We start from the raw sequence: 16,998 nt of genomic DNA, 5'->3' as shown, positions 1-16,998 counted from the left end.
TGTATCTATACTTCTATAACAGTAAGAAGAGGTTTGAACCCTGGCCACAGATTTATCCTAAACACAACTACATGAATCTACATTTTATATTTGCATAAACATATACAGATATATGTGCATGTTAGTGTGTGGAAATATATACACACGTGGTTTGATCAATGTGGTAAGACACATTTTGTGTCTGATAAACACTATAATATTCAATATGTACTTGCAGAATCTTGTAGAACTTAATATCACTTCCATCATTTTGCATCCATTTTTCATGGTGGTATAGGTTGGACAGATCCCACAATGCTTCACCACTCAGTACAGTTTATTTGCCACACAGAAACAGAGACAACCATCAGTCTGTTGTCTGTCATGAATTTTCATTACATTTTTTTCTTTTATTGTGGCTGGATGCCTTTCCTACCACCAGACTAGGAAGTAGGTTTATTTTATCAAGCCATTGGCACTAAAGTGATTGCCTGCAACAAGACATGACAAATGTGGGAGAAAGAGCGCTCATTACATGTAAATTTTCTTTTTTCTATGAAGCTAATGATTCACTATTACTACCGAGATTCTTCCTCAACAAATTGATGTTGTCATCTGATGGATCATATCAAGTGAGAAACTAAATAACAGTGATTCAGCAGCTGTGTAACCTCCTCTCTCCATACACACACACACACACACACACACACACACAATATATGTATCTATGTATGTAAATCCATGCTATTACGAATGCAATCAAAGAATTTTTGAAATGTTCCCGATGTTTGGCTTTGCTATGTGTTGTTACTAAGATTGATGTCTTTACATTTAAATATTTGAAAGTAATTCTATCAAAGTATATTGAACAATCGATAATCTAAATGTCTTTAAAACATTTTCCTTATTTTCTTTTTCGACAGCTAATTATTTTAAGTGGTTCATTGACAAACATAAAAAAAAAAATCATTAAAGAGAAGAAATAAATCCCTTTTTTATATATCTTGACAGATATACATGTTTTGCTAAAGAGTAAGAATGAAAATAATACCATCACTATCTACTTCACTCAATATAAACTAAAGATTAGATAAATAAAAATAGTATAGGTGAAATTTTAAATATTAAAAGACTTGAAACTATATTTACTTCAATTAGCCATTATTCATTTAATCCAGTTTTTTTCTCTTATTTTCCTTATCTTTTCTTTAGTTGAAATATAATTGATAATTATTAGCTCATGGGTTGATTTTTGCTGTATGTTGCAAGGTCAAAAACTTTATAAAAGCATTGCTTTATGCCTCAAGACAAGACACATTACTTTGCTCAATTCCAGTTAAAAATATCACCGAAAATAACTAACAACTGAGTTATCATTAGGAAGCACAAAAGTTATCAGTTGAAATTGTTGTAAAACAACATGAAAAAATGTAAGAAAAATTTTTAATTTCCATTGCCTTTGGTCTTCTGTAACATTAAGAACTCACAACGCCTTTCAACCAGTCAGCATCATTTGTTTGTATTACTTTCTAAAAGCTATGTAACCTTGCTTTCTTTTGTAGTAAAGTGAACTACTGCATAAATGCTAAATAATTGTTTTTAGTCATTTGCTAAATAACTTGTTCTAGTGAAAAGAAAAAAAAATGCAGAGGAGAGAGACTACCAAAATTTTCATTAAAGAATGTAATGAGGAAATGAGTGATCGTTAGCAATATAACTCCTGGTATGTTTCAGTCTTACTGGACCTCCTCAGTGAAGCATGGTCAAACTGCTAAACTGTTATGAGAGAAGTATATAACATTTTTGGCAAATTAACACAGATTGTTATATATAACTTAAGAGAATGATTGGAAAAAATACCCAAGGATGCCTGCTGCATAAAAACTTAATATACTTGACACAGTAAGCAAAAAGAGAAAAAAAAATGTTAGAATAATTTTCAAAATAGTGAATTCTGTTTAAAAGAGGCAGGACAAAATCAGCATCTGCCAATAACTTATTTTCCTAGCTTAAGTGAGCTAAAAAGAAAACAACTATGAATAGTTGCTGAACCACTTCAAGACATCTATACCATAATGGAATACTGCTTATATATCTGGGGTTAGACAACCAGATGCTACACACACAAGAATCAAGAGTTACACACACGCACACACACACAAAAATATATTTCATTTACCAACAAACAAATAACACTACTCCACCAGCATTCTGTGTTCTGTTATTAGTGAATTAATCTTGAGTAAAAGGAGTCTCTAAGCAGTTGCTTGATCTGCTAAAAATAGTAGCCATGTCTCCTTTGAGTTATACCTTACAGTCTTAAATAAGGAAGGATAGATAAAGTCACATATCTCTAAAGAAAATGAAATAAAATAAATGAGCGAATGGTCATAGCTGACTTGTATGTACAAGTTTTACCCAATTTAGATCTAAATGCTAAACATTTTATTCAATCTCTTTTCTGTAAGACTAAAACTTCATATTTACTTCCACTTCCAATAGTCAGAAGTAAATAACCTCCTTAATTCTTTCGATAATAACCTGGCTGAAACTGCCTCTAGCTCTGTAGTACAAACGTCTTATTTTCAAAAGTTCTGAATTAAAATCTTCCACCAAACCTTCTTCCTAACATTAGCTAAATGATAATTGAGTTAAATTACTAAATTCTTTGTTATATTTAAAATTAAGTGGAAGAAACACAGAGCATCTCAACAGAAATAATGGTAACAAAAGAGTTAAGCCTTTTCCTGTTTGGAAGGGCCAACACTGCTCTTCTTCCGTAGGTGAAATGATACTTTGTTTCAAGAACATCTATCTCCTGGAACTGCTTTGCTCTCACTGTCTCTGCAGATGCTGACTTTAAAATGTTCAAGCTGGAATACTTAAGATTGATCAACTGTTTCAATCATACCAGTCTTGGAAGGCCTGCATAATGTCTAGAGTATTTACTGTACCTCCTCCTCTGAACAAGCAATAAAACAAAGAAACAAAAACAAGTAGAGTTCTTCTGATAAATTAACATTGTCCATCTTCTCAGTGACATTCAAATTATTATTTCTGCTAAGATTCCCCAAATTTTACAGTCAATATCTCACTTCAGTGTAACAGTATATTATTTAGATATATATCTTTTACATGGAGAGAAATAGACCCTGTTGTTTTCAACAGGAATGGTAGAAGGTTACAAAACTTTGTCCATTCAGTTTAGATTTTAGCTAATGTTATTCACTCCACCGCTGGCCTTTGATTATATCATGGAGAAAGCAATATACAATCATTATTCTCTACCTCATTCTTTCACATATACACACAGAAACATGCATGCTTGCTCATTTCATCATTTGCATGCACACACACCCACACACACGCGCATGAGCACAAACAATAGTTCTAACCTAATTATTGTGACTGAAAGTAACAGTACATTTTCTGATAAACCATCGACAATTTACATTGTATGCTAATTCCTAAGAGTGCTTATCTATTTTACATTTCTGTAATTAATTATATTACAATCTCTCCAACTTTTCATGAAACATCATCATCATCATCATCATCATCAGTAGTAGTAAGCTGAAGAATCCTTTACATGGCCACCTGAACTACTAGAAATAGCAACCAACTCCTCTTCAAGTCATCCTTTATTTTTATGAAAAAGGGAGACATGGATAAGGTAGTTGTATGTGTCCTTAAGAGATAGAATGCATTTGATCTTAAATCTGCTCAACCAAGACGAACTTAAAGATTAACAACAATTTCCAGAATATATCAATGATTGCTTTTTCTTTTTGCTGTTAAACATGAAGTTTCTGAAAATAGTTATATATAGTTAGGTTATTAGAATGCTGCTGGCTTCTCAATCTCCAAAATCAATGAATCATTAGTCTGCCACCAATGAGGCAGAGAGTTTCTTGGTAAAGACGGTTTCTGCTACAACCACTAATCTATAAATATGGTCAATATGAAGGGAAGAACACACTGGAGCACAGTATGTAGAGTGGCACAGGATAAGGCTAAGTAGTGGCCTTTCGTAAATAAAGTACATATGTGATTTTAGCATAAAGCTAACACTTTCAGTGAAAGGATGCATGCCTGGTACTTATTTTGTTTAGCCTTGTTTTTATGATTATGGATATAGCTCTTTCTCAAAAAAGGGCTTCCAAGATGGAAGAAAGGTGAGAAGGAAGTTATTCTCATACTGGTGACATTATAAATACTTGCAACAGAATGCAGCTCTGCAATAGGCACCGAAGGGCCAGCTGGGTCCATTAAAATGGGTGAGGAAAAGTTTGCCATTCAAGATCAGTTGTGCTGACAAAATAGAAATTATGCAAAAGACTATTAAGCTACACTTACAAAGCTTTACGTGAGCCTGAATATATTCCATTTAACAGCAATATGATTTTAAGGTAAAGAAATCATACTGATACTGTGAGTTGTTTTCAGGGAAACAAAAGCATTGTCTGAAATTAGTATTATCCTTAGAAGAAATAAGACTCCAGGCTACAGTGAAAGCAAACAGGAAGCTAAAGAGCTGATTATTCTGCAGCAATTAATCATAAAAGTACCATGGATGTTAGGAGTTGATAATTTAGGCATAGCTCATGGACACTGTAGGGTGGATTATGAAAGTCAAAATTTTTAATAACAAATACCACAGATAGATATTTTACTTCAAATGGTTAAATAGGTACCAGACAAAGTCTGAAGAAAGTAACATTTGTAGGCTGACAACATTTTGAGGACCAGTGATGTCTATGTCTCACATAATGTGTTTTGTAGCTTGGCAGTTTAATGTGCAAAGACCAGTGGAATACTTCACATAGAAAACAAGGGAAGGGTATCCAGCTGTAGATTATTACCTCAAGAAGTCCCTCACAACCCAGGACAATATGAAGAAGGCAGATGCAAAAATGATGATATTGAAATTCTAAGAGTTTAACTTTAAGAAATATGTCACTGCCTAGATGGTTTCTCAAGCTACATTACACAAAGTTTTCTTAGTTAACCTAACAACCCTGTTTGTTAGAAAACAACCATTCATATATTATTTATAACCAAAATACTAGTTAAGACCTAGGGCTAAACAATAAGCAGGATGTTTATAGTTGATGGTATGTCTAACTATGACTATCATTTATACAAGTATTTGACTGTTTTCCTACATAAGTAGTGTAGCATAACAGTACTACGCTGTAAAGTTTCTCCAATGCTCAAATATTTCACATTTATGAATGAAAGAGTCATTCTACAACCTAATGACTTTGTTTGTAATCCAAATTATTCTAGGTATTTCACTGCTGAGTTCATTGCTAAGTACCACTGCTTATAGTAGAGCTGTTAGTTCAACAACCTTCTATAATTACACTGTCACCTTTTTGTTACTACATTTCAAATGAAATACATAGCCTATTTATTTTCATTAATTTCAGAAGTAATCAATTGGAAAAGATCTAATAACTTTCATTATTAAGCTGATGTTTTGGAATATAACCTAATGAAAAGCACTAACAAATTTATCACAGCTTAGCTTGAAATATGAACACTTTATAATCAAGTTTTGTATCAGAGAATCAGAAACATTTGTAGTGACACTGTTACAAAACAAATATATGGAAGGGCATCAGCAAAACTGTTCCAATCCCAGTTGATGGATATACTGCATTTTAACATATATAAGGAACCCTCGTGTATAAGGAACCCCCAAATTTTGGAGGCTTAAAATTTGGAAAAAAGGTTTTGTAAGGGATTATAATACTATCCATGTAAAAGAAACTCCCATATTTTTTACTTAATTTTTGACAAAAAAGGGTTCTTTATACACATTAAAATATGGTACATTAACAAAGCCACAAATTCATTAGAGTATAATCAATCGAAATAGTATACAATAATATACAAACATACTTCCTCTATGAAATATATAAATAACAAATTTATCTTTCCCTAAAATGCAAGAGAAATAGTTGAGGCTTGATTAAAAATAAGATAGTATGATTTTAAAAGAAACAGGGTAGCCTGATTAAAATGACTGGAGTTTGATTAAAAGAAATGGGGGATTTCATTAAAAGATATGTTTGATTAAAAGAGACAGAAAACATTTGACCAAATTACATAAACTCAAATTCATTCCCAAGATAAATATTTTCATGGTCAATCTCTTTCTTCAGCTCAACTATTTATATTATTTCAATAAGCTTTAAGTTTATAAAGCAGCTTAGTGAAAATCCTAAGAATGTGTTAAAAATTATCTCTTAAGCCAGCAATTTATTTTTAGGTTTATTTTTTGTTTTTTCATTCAACCAATTGAAATAATAGGATTAAGACATTAACATTGTTTTGTACTTTAGGATGTCATAAGAAAAAAAGAGACATGCCAGTACATGAAGCAAATAATATATGAAGAAAGATAAGTAGATGGATCAATTACATCTCTGACTAGAGTAGATTAAAAGTTTTAAACTAAAAGGAACAGTGAACAAGTAAAAGGAAATATTAAAATAAAGAGCCTCTAAGCAGTCACTTGGGCTTCCAGAAATGATAACCAACTTTCCATAACAAGCTGATGCAGTTTCCTGAAATTGCCTGAAAATAAGGCAAGAGTTCATGGAAAAAACATTCGATTGTAGAACTGCTTGATCAGAACTGACCTGGAGCTAAAAAATGTCTCATAAGTTTTAATTATTAAAATTTAACAGTTTTATTCTGAAAGATTATATGCTGGAGAGGGGTATCTCATTGTAGTGCTATGGATCCCAACCTTTTCACTATCAAAGATTTGTTATTTAAATGAAATTTTTCTTATAGACCCCAAGGTTTTGAAAGGTCTGTCTAATCAATATATTGTGTATATTAACTAACAACAAACTAATTTTCCCAGTTTCAGCTCTCAATTCAAAAACATGTAGCTGAATAACTATGAAACTGAGTAATTAATTATACATTCTCTCTGCAACCTTTTAAAATTCCAAACAAAATTCAATGGACTCTCAGCTGTCTGCAATTGTCTGCTTATTCAATGTCTGAATTCTTGCTTGTTAATCTTCCTGAAAGCTGAAGTTAAGTCATGTAGCAATAAGCAGGTGAGGGATATAAATCTGGTACTTGATTAGCTTCCCTTGACATAGGAACTGAAACCCAGAGTTGATATTACAGTACAGAGGCAGTTAATATGTAGTCAATCAATTCTCTAGAAATAGCTGCCAAATCTTCAAATCACTTTTATGTCTAAAAAGAGAAAAAGCTTTGATACACTGGATGATGTAGTCCTATTATGCTATGTCTGAAAAATGAAAGATAAGATGGTTCCAACTAAAATGCTGGCACCATTTCATCTGATCATCACCTAGTTGATCAAAATTAACCTTAGTCTCAAAAGTAACAATAACTATATATTTGGAGTTAACTAGATTCAGTAATCAAGAGCTAAATCCATGGAAATAATGCAGTGCCTAGACACAAACAGACTGGTGTATTAACCAGTACCTATCAGTTTGGTCATCTGTTACTGCAAATACAATTTACATGTTTAAAAGCCTATTTGCTTTTTCAATACATTTTTAATACATTAGGAAACTAAACAAACAAGACAGGAAAGTTGTTTATATCTTCAAGCAATATATATTTACATCTGAAACCATGTTCATGTTTTGGCATCTACTCAACATCCTAAAAACTGTTTTGCCAATTAATTTATACAAGTTTAATTTTAACTTTCAATACATGAAATTAATTATGCATGACACCTTACAATGTGAAACAGATAAACATGTGTGCATGTGTTTAGAAAGGGCCATAAAGAAAATTAAAATGGAAAATTAGGTTAGTGACATAACTTATGCATAGCTAGGCAATTTTTGGTGGTATCCCAGAATGCTGCAACAACCCAATGAAAAATACTGCATAGCATTAGGAAATTGTGATGATTCACTTTTGTCAACATTTTACATTTTTTAATGAATGCCTAAGTGATGATATCAGACTAACAAACTAGATTTTGAATATATAAATATCGCTGTTGTTTAGGGCAATAAGGTTGAGAAAAAAAAAATTATAAATTAGAAGAAAACAAAAATTAAATCGACTAGTTTTGGGTGGGAAAACTCAGATTATGTACTGTTGATAAACTTCATGAATTTAAAAAAAAAACATTATCTAAATACGAAATTGCTATTTTATTTGAAAATATTTTGAATAAATTATAACATTATGTTGACATTAGGGAGAGAACAGAGATCTGAGTGTAGCAATTTACCATGTTCCGTTATTAGTACTGCAATTTACCTATAGTTAAGAGCAGCACTATTGTGAAATTAGTTGATTAACCAGATTACAGTATTGGAATTCTTCTGAAGGACAAAGTAGCTTTGTGATTAACTAGCACCCACTCCAGGAAAGCGGCATATCTCCAATCAGTTTGCAACTATGATAATTCTGAGTAAGCATTGGCTCTAAAGATACTTGTAACTAAGCATTGTGAGAACAATACCACAAAAACTAAAATTCCCCTCTAGAACCAGTAAATAGTTCAGCAGAGATTAGTTGCTAACTTTCTACAAAGCTAAAGTTCTACACTGAATAGTGTCAATCCTCTATAAGGCCCGTATAAGATCACATTAGAACATTGATAACCCTCTACAAGGCCATGTAAGATCACAATGGAGTACTGCTGACTCCTAAAAGGCTCAAGTAAAACCCACAATGGAGTAGTTCTTGCATGTCTGAGATGGTGCAGCTGCAACACATACAAGTACAAAACAAATCTCAAAGCTATTTGATTGAATGCCAAAGATCCACTCAACAGCACACCACAATCATTAGTTCTTAGATATTTTTCCATATGCTGTTTCCTATCCCTGATTTTATTGCTGCTACAATGGTCTCTGCAACTGAACTAGATGTCTCTAAACACACTTTACTCAGTTCCATTAATCTTACTGGTTTCTGTTCTATCTCTCAGTTGAGCAAAGGCCATTGTAGTAGCAATAAAAGCAGAGATAGGAAACAGCATATGGAAACACACACACGTGTGTGTGTGTGTGTGTGTGTGTGTGTATATACATATATATATATATATATATATATATATATATATATATATATATATGTATGTATATGAGTGGATCTTTGGCAATCGTCATATAGCTTTATCTAGGATTCTGTTTTTGTGTATGTTGCAGCAGCACCATTCTAATTTTCTCAAACCTTTCTCCTCAGAATTGTAACCATACATAATTCCTTACCTATACATAGGCATCTAAGTTGAGCATCTGTTGCATCATTCTAACCATTTTCAAATTGCAAGGGCCATGGATAACTTCCCTCCTCCTCCTCCTTATACTATCTTATAAAAAAAAAAATAGCATTGTTGGTGGGAGGATTAAGAGTTGCAGTGTTAAGTGGGCACTAAAAGTATTCTTGTTGAATATGTTTTCATTCCATTCAACAATGTAACATGGTTAATCAAGACATTGCCTACTAAGTTCTATATTATTTATTTTCAATTTGTTATTTCTACTTCCACACATTTTACTATGGCTTTAAAAAAAGTGCATGATTTTTGTACTGGATTTAGACAAAGCTAGTACTTGAATAAAATAGCATCCCTTTTAATGAAGGATTATATACACACACAACATATATATATATATCGTTCATACACACATAATTTTTCTCGTCTGGCCGTAAAGCCTTTTCTGTTTGTTTTCCTGTCTTGTTTTTTGTCCGCCACTACATTCCTCCATGGCAAGATTTAATTTGTGTATACAAATTTAATTTGCGGCCCATGGGAAGAGCCATTTTAACGATGCGTCCTGCCCAGCTCTTCGAAACGCCGGTGTTAAAACGGGGGTAGCTGATGAAGTAGAATGTTCTCTATGTGGCCTGTGTGTTTTCTCGTCTACGTTTTGTTTGCAATGTCCTGTACCCAGACATGCACCTATACACACAGGTGGATGTCGGTATGCACATACCTGTACGTATATATGCATATACTCATTTACTATTTGTTTTTATATATATATATATATATATATATATATATATATATAGATATATATATATATATATATATATAGATATATATATAGATATATATATATATAGATATATATATAGATATATATATAGATATATATATATATATATATATATATATAGATATATATATATAGATATATATATATATATATATATATATAGATATATATATATAGATATATATATATATATATATATATAGATATATATATATATATATATATATATATATATATATATATATATATATATATATATATATAGAGAGAGAGAGAGAGAGAGAGAGAGAGAGAGAGAGAGAGAGAGAGAGAGAGAGAAATAGAGAGAGAGAGAGAAATAGAGAGAGAGAGAGAAATAGAGAGAGAGAGAGAGAGAAATAGAGAGAGAGAGAGAGAGAGAGAAATAGAGAGAGAGAGAGAAATAGAGAGAGAGAGAGATGGAGAGAGAGAGAGAGAGATGGAGAGAGAGAGAGAGAGAGAAAGATGGGGGGAGAGAGAGAGAGAGATGGAGAGAGAGAGAGAGAAAGATGGGGAGAGAGAGAGAGAGAGGTGAACAAATGGAAATTAAGCTGGTCTTCAAAATGTCTGGAATCAATGCAGTGAAGAATGAAGGTTTTGACATGTAGTTACAGAAAAGTCATTGAATGAATCAGAAAAAAGATTATACACACACACACACACACACATATGAAAGAGAAATTGCATGTAACAATAATATATACCAAACAAAATGTTTTGTTTAACAAGTGGTATTTGTGCTGTCACATTTAAATAAAAAGAAGTACATTACAATACACTAATTTATTATGCACTTTAGGGATTAATTAATGCAAATATTGACTTCCCAATGCTTTATAGCATACCAACAGTAGCTGAAATGGCAGCTAGCCATGCCAGACAAAGTTTGTTTAATCATGCATAATCAAATGCTTTTAAAAGTGACTCTGCAGTTCAGAAACTTGATGTTAATTACTTAAATGTTTACTCTTTCCATTCAGAAAATCGGAAGTTCATATCCTATTTGATCTGACCCAAACAACATGAGTATCCTTTGATAACTTGCAATACTTAGACTTAAAAAGATTTAGTTTATCATTCAAGAGGATAAGGGTAAGTGTTAGGATTGAAGAATAGTGCTAACCTTTAGCTACGACAACTCTACAATACAGATTTGACCCCTAGGTTTTACCATATTTCATTTACTTCCCATACCTGCAATTTTCAGCCATAATCAATAACATGCAGGAAGGTGAAAGGATTATGAAGAGAGCAAGAGAGAGAGAGAGAGAGAGAGAGAGAGAGAAAGAGAGGATGAGTTCCCATTGTGCTGATTTTCTCAAGCTATGTAATACATCAAAGAAAAGCTTAAACTAGTAAACTAATGTGTCGTTAAGGGTTATGGAACATATTCATTTATAAAAAGAGATGTAATTAGCGCAAATAAGGAATAATTTGAATGAGATTTACTTCAAAGTTGCAGGCTGCCATGAGCAAATCAACACGTGACAGTAGAGCAACTAATGTTAAGAATAGTAAGTTTTTTTTTTTTTTTTTTTTTACAAGTCTCTTGCCAAAGTTAAAAAGAAGAGGGTGAAAACACCAATTTCTTTGAGTAGATCAAACATCTTGCTCTATATTGCCACTATTTGGATGCATTTAATTCAATCACTTTCTTTCCAAACTCCTACTGTATTACACATTCCAGAAGCTGTTGGTTACACTAAAACTAAATACTTTCAAACTTTTCTCCACTCCAAAGATGCTCAATGAAAAATTCAATAACGATTCAAACTAGATATTAAATTCACTTAGGACATAAAAGATCCTCTCAGACTAACAGATTCCTTTAACTATTAACTAAAGAAAAAAAATCTTCAAAATTTTTAATATAAGGTTTATAAAAAAACCCATTAAAAATAATAGTTAATATGCTTGGGAAAAGAAAAAAATGGGTGGAAAATGATCATATAATTATGAACTATCACCCAAATAGGTAAGAGTTAACATCTGTTGTGGACATTTCTATAAACTTTGATAAATTTTTATCTGCTTTAATTTGCTTAGTAGTAAAGAATATGTACTGCCTCTCCTATTCCTTCAAAATCTCTCTGTAAAGGGAAAAAACCCCATTAAATTTAACTTATTTAAAAGAGAGTCTAGCTACATTAATTTAGGGATAAGATATAAAATTAACTCCATACAATAAAAACATCTTAAATTTCAAAACAGAAGTTTTTAGCTCAATTTATAATAAGTGCACACCTTTAGAAAAGAAATATTAATTATATTAATTTAATTACCAACTCAGTTTGTATCTAACCAAGCTATGTAGTTCTTTTCTTTAAGGAATTCATATTTAGCCTTCGTAATATACTTTTGTCAGTTAATAGCAACAAGAAGCAGTTAGTTTTCAATATAAACAGCTGGGTAGGAGCTATTACTTAGAAAGATGAAGGTATTTATTGCCATACTTAACAGTAAAATAATTACTCCTTGAAATAGAGAACCAAAACGTAATTTGGGATTCTGTTTCAGAAAGCAAAGGCTGGGTTCTCAGTTTGAGGAAAACCCTTAGAGGAAGAGAAAGTTTCTGTAATTCAATACTGAAAACTCCCTACAAAGTTGTCATCACTTCATATTCTTTTTTGTTTTATGCAAAAATTTATTGCTAGGTATGGTAATAATAAATGGTTATGTGCTACCAGTAACTTAACACAGCAGCACTGCCAGCTATATCAGCTTTTACTCCCACAACAGAGCAGCTTCAAGAATATCTACTTTAACATAGCTAATTCTTAGACTAAAATTTCATCAATCATTCAGGACAATCCTAGCCTAATTACATTTTTATATTAATTACCAATGTTTCATACATTTATTAAAATCAATTAACATTTCAAGGTTACAGGAGACAAGATCACATTAACTGCATCATGTAAAATAAGCTTTTCCAGACTTCAGAATTTTAACACCCTAAAAATTTTAACTACTCAGCAAAATAGGGATGGAGTACAGCTTCTTACTTGTAGGTAAACCAGCACACTCTTGTCATAACTCCTAATCTCATTAGGTGATTGGGGGGAAAAAAATATCTAAAAATATCTACACCAAAAAATATCTGAAAATATCGACACCAAAAAATATCTACACTTCTTTAAAATATATTTGAAATGACCTCAGAATAAGCAGGTTCTCCAAACTGGCATAAACTGGGTGGGTTATCATAATTTGAGTTAACTGGTATTTGGAGTTACTGCTCTATAGACAAGTCAATGGACCATGTTTTACTAGTGCTTAAGTGAAATATTGAGCTACAAATATGGTCAGGTGTTCAAACCTTTCCATATCATCAAAATGTGGTCAGTAGAATTATTTGACTACAGATAATCTGTAATAAAAACAGTAAAGATGTATGATAGTGTTGTGAGAGAAAGAAGTTTGTAAAGGCTAACATTCCCAGAGAGATTTTTCATTGAAGGAAAAATATTTCTTTGCAAGTTATTGTGTTGGGCCTCTAGTTAAAGCTCAAATATTTGCTTGCCTCAGCTCCCAACAATTGCTTTAACAATTTGTTAAACAGTTGCTTAGAATTAGCAATAAAAAGTATCTGGCTATTAAAAAAAAAATACTAATATGGAAATGTCCAAATTTATAAAATCCATGACAGTCACACAAGCATGAAACTATTGATGTAACAGTTTAAAAAGTGTTTAATATATTTATTCTTGATATATTACATATCAATACTTCTGTGTGAAGTGTCAGACTCAGAGATCAAATATTCTAATATTCCATTATTTTTCTTTGTTCTAAGAATAAACTATTTTCCCAGAGTAATATTAATCACAAATTACAACAAATCCATCACTTTGTTTAAAATAGTCCTAAGTTAATAGATATTCAATACATTACACTTTTTTGAAAATTATATTCAAAATTAAGAAAACAATTGTTACTTTGATTATATAGAGTAATGTGTTGTGACTCAGGTCTTAAGATTACATATGGCAAAAATTGTACAGAAGCCCCATTGTGTGTGTATATTTTATTGATGTGTATCAACGAAGAATATAGACATTGATGTAAAACAGATGCTTTGTGAATCATTTGTCCTGTATCAAGTTACAGAAGATCCCTCATCATATTGACTATTGTAAATGTAGTGAACCAGTGATTGGCCTGTTGGAAACCTGTGATCAATGACGCTATTATTCACAAGTTGTGATGTAAGATAATTAATTAAAAAATACAGATTCCAAGAATTTAAAAATTCCATAATCAAATCCCCTGAAAAGGATTTGTTATTTATTTGGGCAATACTCTTAATTACATACTTCTACAAATCTTAGTTCTTGCTGTATAGCTCTAGATTAGCTCTGATCATACAGAAAAAGGCAAGCAGAGGGTCAATTGAATCACAAGGAACAAACAACCCATAGATTTGTTGTTACAGATATAACATGACTCAATCCAGCTGACAACCATTATCATCATCATCATCATCATGGTTGTCAGCTGGAGGGAGGCATGTTATATCTGTACTTAATCATATGGGGTGCAGTGAGACAGTTTGGAGAAATATTCTCTTGACTATCAAAATCTATTTCTGCCTGTATACCAATGGATTCTGGTGGTAGCCAGAGTGGGGGTGAGCAAGGTGAACACAGAGCACATCAGTTATTGTTCTGCTGCACTTGGTGGTGTATGTACAAGTACACTGGTTATGAGTCATAGTTATTGATGCTGTAGCTATTTCTGTCTGTAACTAGTTTTTAATGTTTCTCAGGGCAACGTGCACCTTAGTTCACTTAACCAGCTAGTCGATTGGAGATAGTACTCACTGACTAAATGAGGGATTTATTCCTTGTAGCTATCCCAAGAAACATGTATCACAAAATTAACACTGCAAGAAAGGAACGATGATGATGACAAGTAACACTGTAAAAGTTAAGTGTTTTGTTAGTTTGTATATTCTTCAAAGAGTTTGAACTTGACAATGCAGTCATGCACCAATATTTCTTATACCTACTTTAAGCATTTACATTACATCACTGAAGTAAAATAGTTTCAACTTGAAATTGAAATATAAATTTGGTCATCTGGGAGTTTAATTCTCATTGTATTATAATTGGCAATAAAAATAGAATACAAAAGAAATGATAAAAAAGTTAAATAGAATGAAATACTTACCACAGCCACAAGACAAGGTCTGTATTGACATACACCAAATATTCCAATAATCACACAGATAATTTGCAAAAAGTTTCCCATTATTGGAGCCCACATATAACCCAGGAAATCAAATATCAAGCGTTCAACAGTGCTGAGCTAAAAAAAATAAAATGAAAAAAAATATATGTAGGCATGTGTACATATACATAATAATAAATAGTTGACATATTTTCCATTACATACATAATATATAGTAATGTTGACTAATTTTTCATTACTTTCTTGCAAAAAAACAGACAACAAATGCTATATCAACAAAACTGTTTTAAATTATGTGTAACAAATGGGAGAAAAAGTACTCAGTACATGAAATAAAGTTTTGTTTATTTGAATCTGGCAATTCAGTATCTCTCCTCATTATCACACTATGAGTTATCTGTTAGAAAACAAAACGGTGGACTCTTATTACTTGAAGTACTGGATGTGACAAAAGAAACAGGATAGTGGAAGAGTGAATCATTATGAATATACACAAATACATATATGATGCAAACAGCATAATGACACCTTTTTCTTTCATATCAAAGATTATTTTAAACTTCTGCCAGCACCACATAAAAGTGCACATGCTGGTGCCATTTTAAAAGCACCCAGCACACACTGCAAAGTGTTTGGTGTTAGGAAGGGCATCCAGTCACAGAAACCAAGCCAAATATATAAAATAGCAGGCTGGGGGTGTTGGCAGATTTGGTAAATTATAAGATTGTCATTTCCTTGGCATTACTCAAATCAGAAAAAGAACTTTGATTAGAACACCAGTTTATCAATTAGAATTAAACTCCAATATTGAAAGATAATGAACACATTTTATACTTTCAGAATAGTCATTACTTGTAATGGTAAAGGAACAACACTTAACTATTTAAAACTTGTGGCTACTTGCTCTGCAAGAAATAGTAGCCAAATACCCCTAACAAAAAAAAATTGCACTACCTTAAAAAATAAAAAAAATGCATTGACTAATGTAATCCTGGATACACAAAAGGACAGAATAGTCATAGCTGGAATGCTTGTAATCATAGGTCCATTTGATTAAGGCTGATCTGAGATTATATGGTAATAACTGACTTAGACCAAAGTGGAACCATCTGCTAAGAGTTATAAGGTCTTATGATAGCCATGAACCAGTAGACATAATAAAGTGTTCCACCAACGACTTCATGATAAGTTATTATCTAATGTACTTTTTTTTTAAAAAAAAGAACAGAGGATATAATTTGAGGAGAGGAATAATTAGCTGTTATTTCTAACAGGTTCAACAACCAATGTAGAAGTTCACTCATTCTTTTTTGGCCACAAATGCAACGCTGTGCTGATGGCAAGATTAACTGACAACCTGTCATCTCTGCTATTCACACTAATAACTTATTTAATAATGATCTAGCATTAACATTTAGTCGGACATCATTTATAAATTCTATCAGACAATCTATATCATTTGTTAATGGTGTTGCCAAAACAACTACAGTAATTATTAACATACATAGAAAGCAAAACTGTTTTTGCATGCATGAAAACAGTAAATATTAACTGAATAATGGACTCAATACAAGTGTAGATTCTGATATTTGTAAATAATTTCATGGACAATGACTTCAGAATTTTTCTAGGTGTGTATGTTTTGTTCAAACTGAATAAGCAAGCAAAACTGAAGTCACTCAAAATTGAGTGTGTGAGAGAGAGAGAGAGAAAGAGAGAGAAAGAGAGAGAGAGAGAGAGAAAGAGAAAGAGAGAGAGAGAGAAATCCCTT

The 16,998-nt window shown here is 31.9% G+C and overlaps 1 protein-coding gene across 2 annotated transcripts in view; it reads right to left on the bottom strand.

The window, feature by feature from the left end:
• Positions 1–16,998, bottom strand: part of LOC106878292 (sodium/potassium-transporting ATPase subunit beta-1-interacting protein 2) — a 207,879-nt gene that overhangs the window by 126,543 nt on the left and 64,338 nt on the right. For both annotated transcript variants that reach the window (XM_089348690.1, XM_014927475.3), the window contains exon 2: positions 15,207–15,344. In XM_089348690.1, coding sequence (XP_089204816.1) covers positions 15,207–15,344 — 138 coding nt within the window. The remainder of the gene's footprint in view (positions 1–15,206; positions 15,345–16,998) is intronic.

This window comes from Octopus bimaculoides, chromosome 3 (assembly GCF_046866305.1).
Source record: "Octopus bimaculoides isolate indiv1 chromosome 3, ASM4686630v1, whole genome shotgun sequence".
NCBI lineage: Eukaryota > Metazoa > Mollusca > Cephalopoda > Octopoda > Octopodidae > Octopus > Octopus bimaculoides.
The sequence above is the reverse complement of the archived record's forward strand: the minus strand, read 5'-3'. Positions and strand labels throughout refer to the sequence as shown.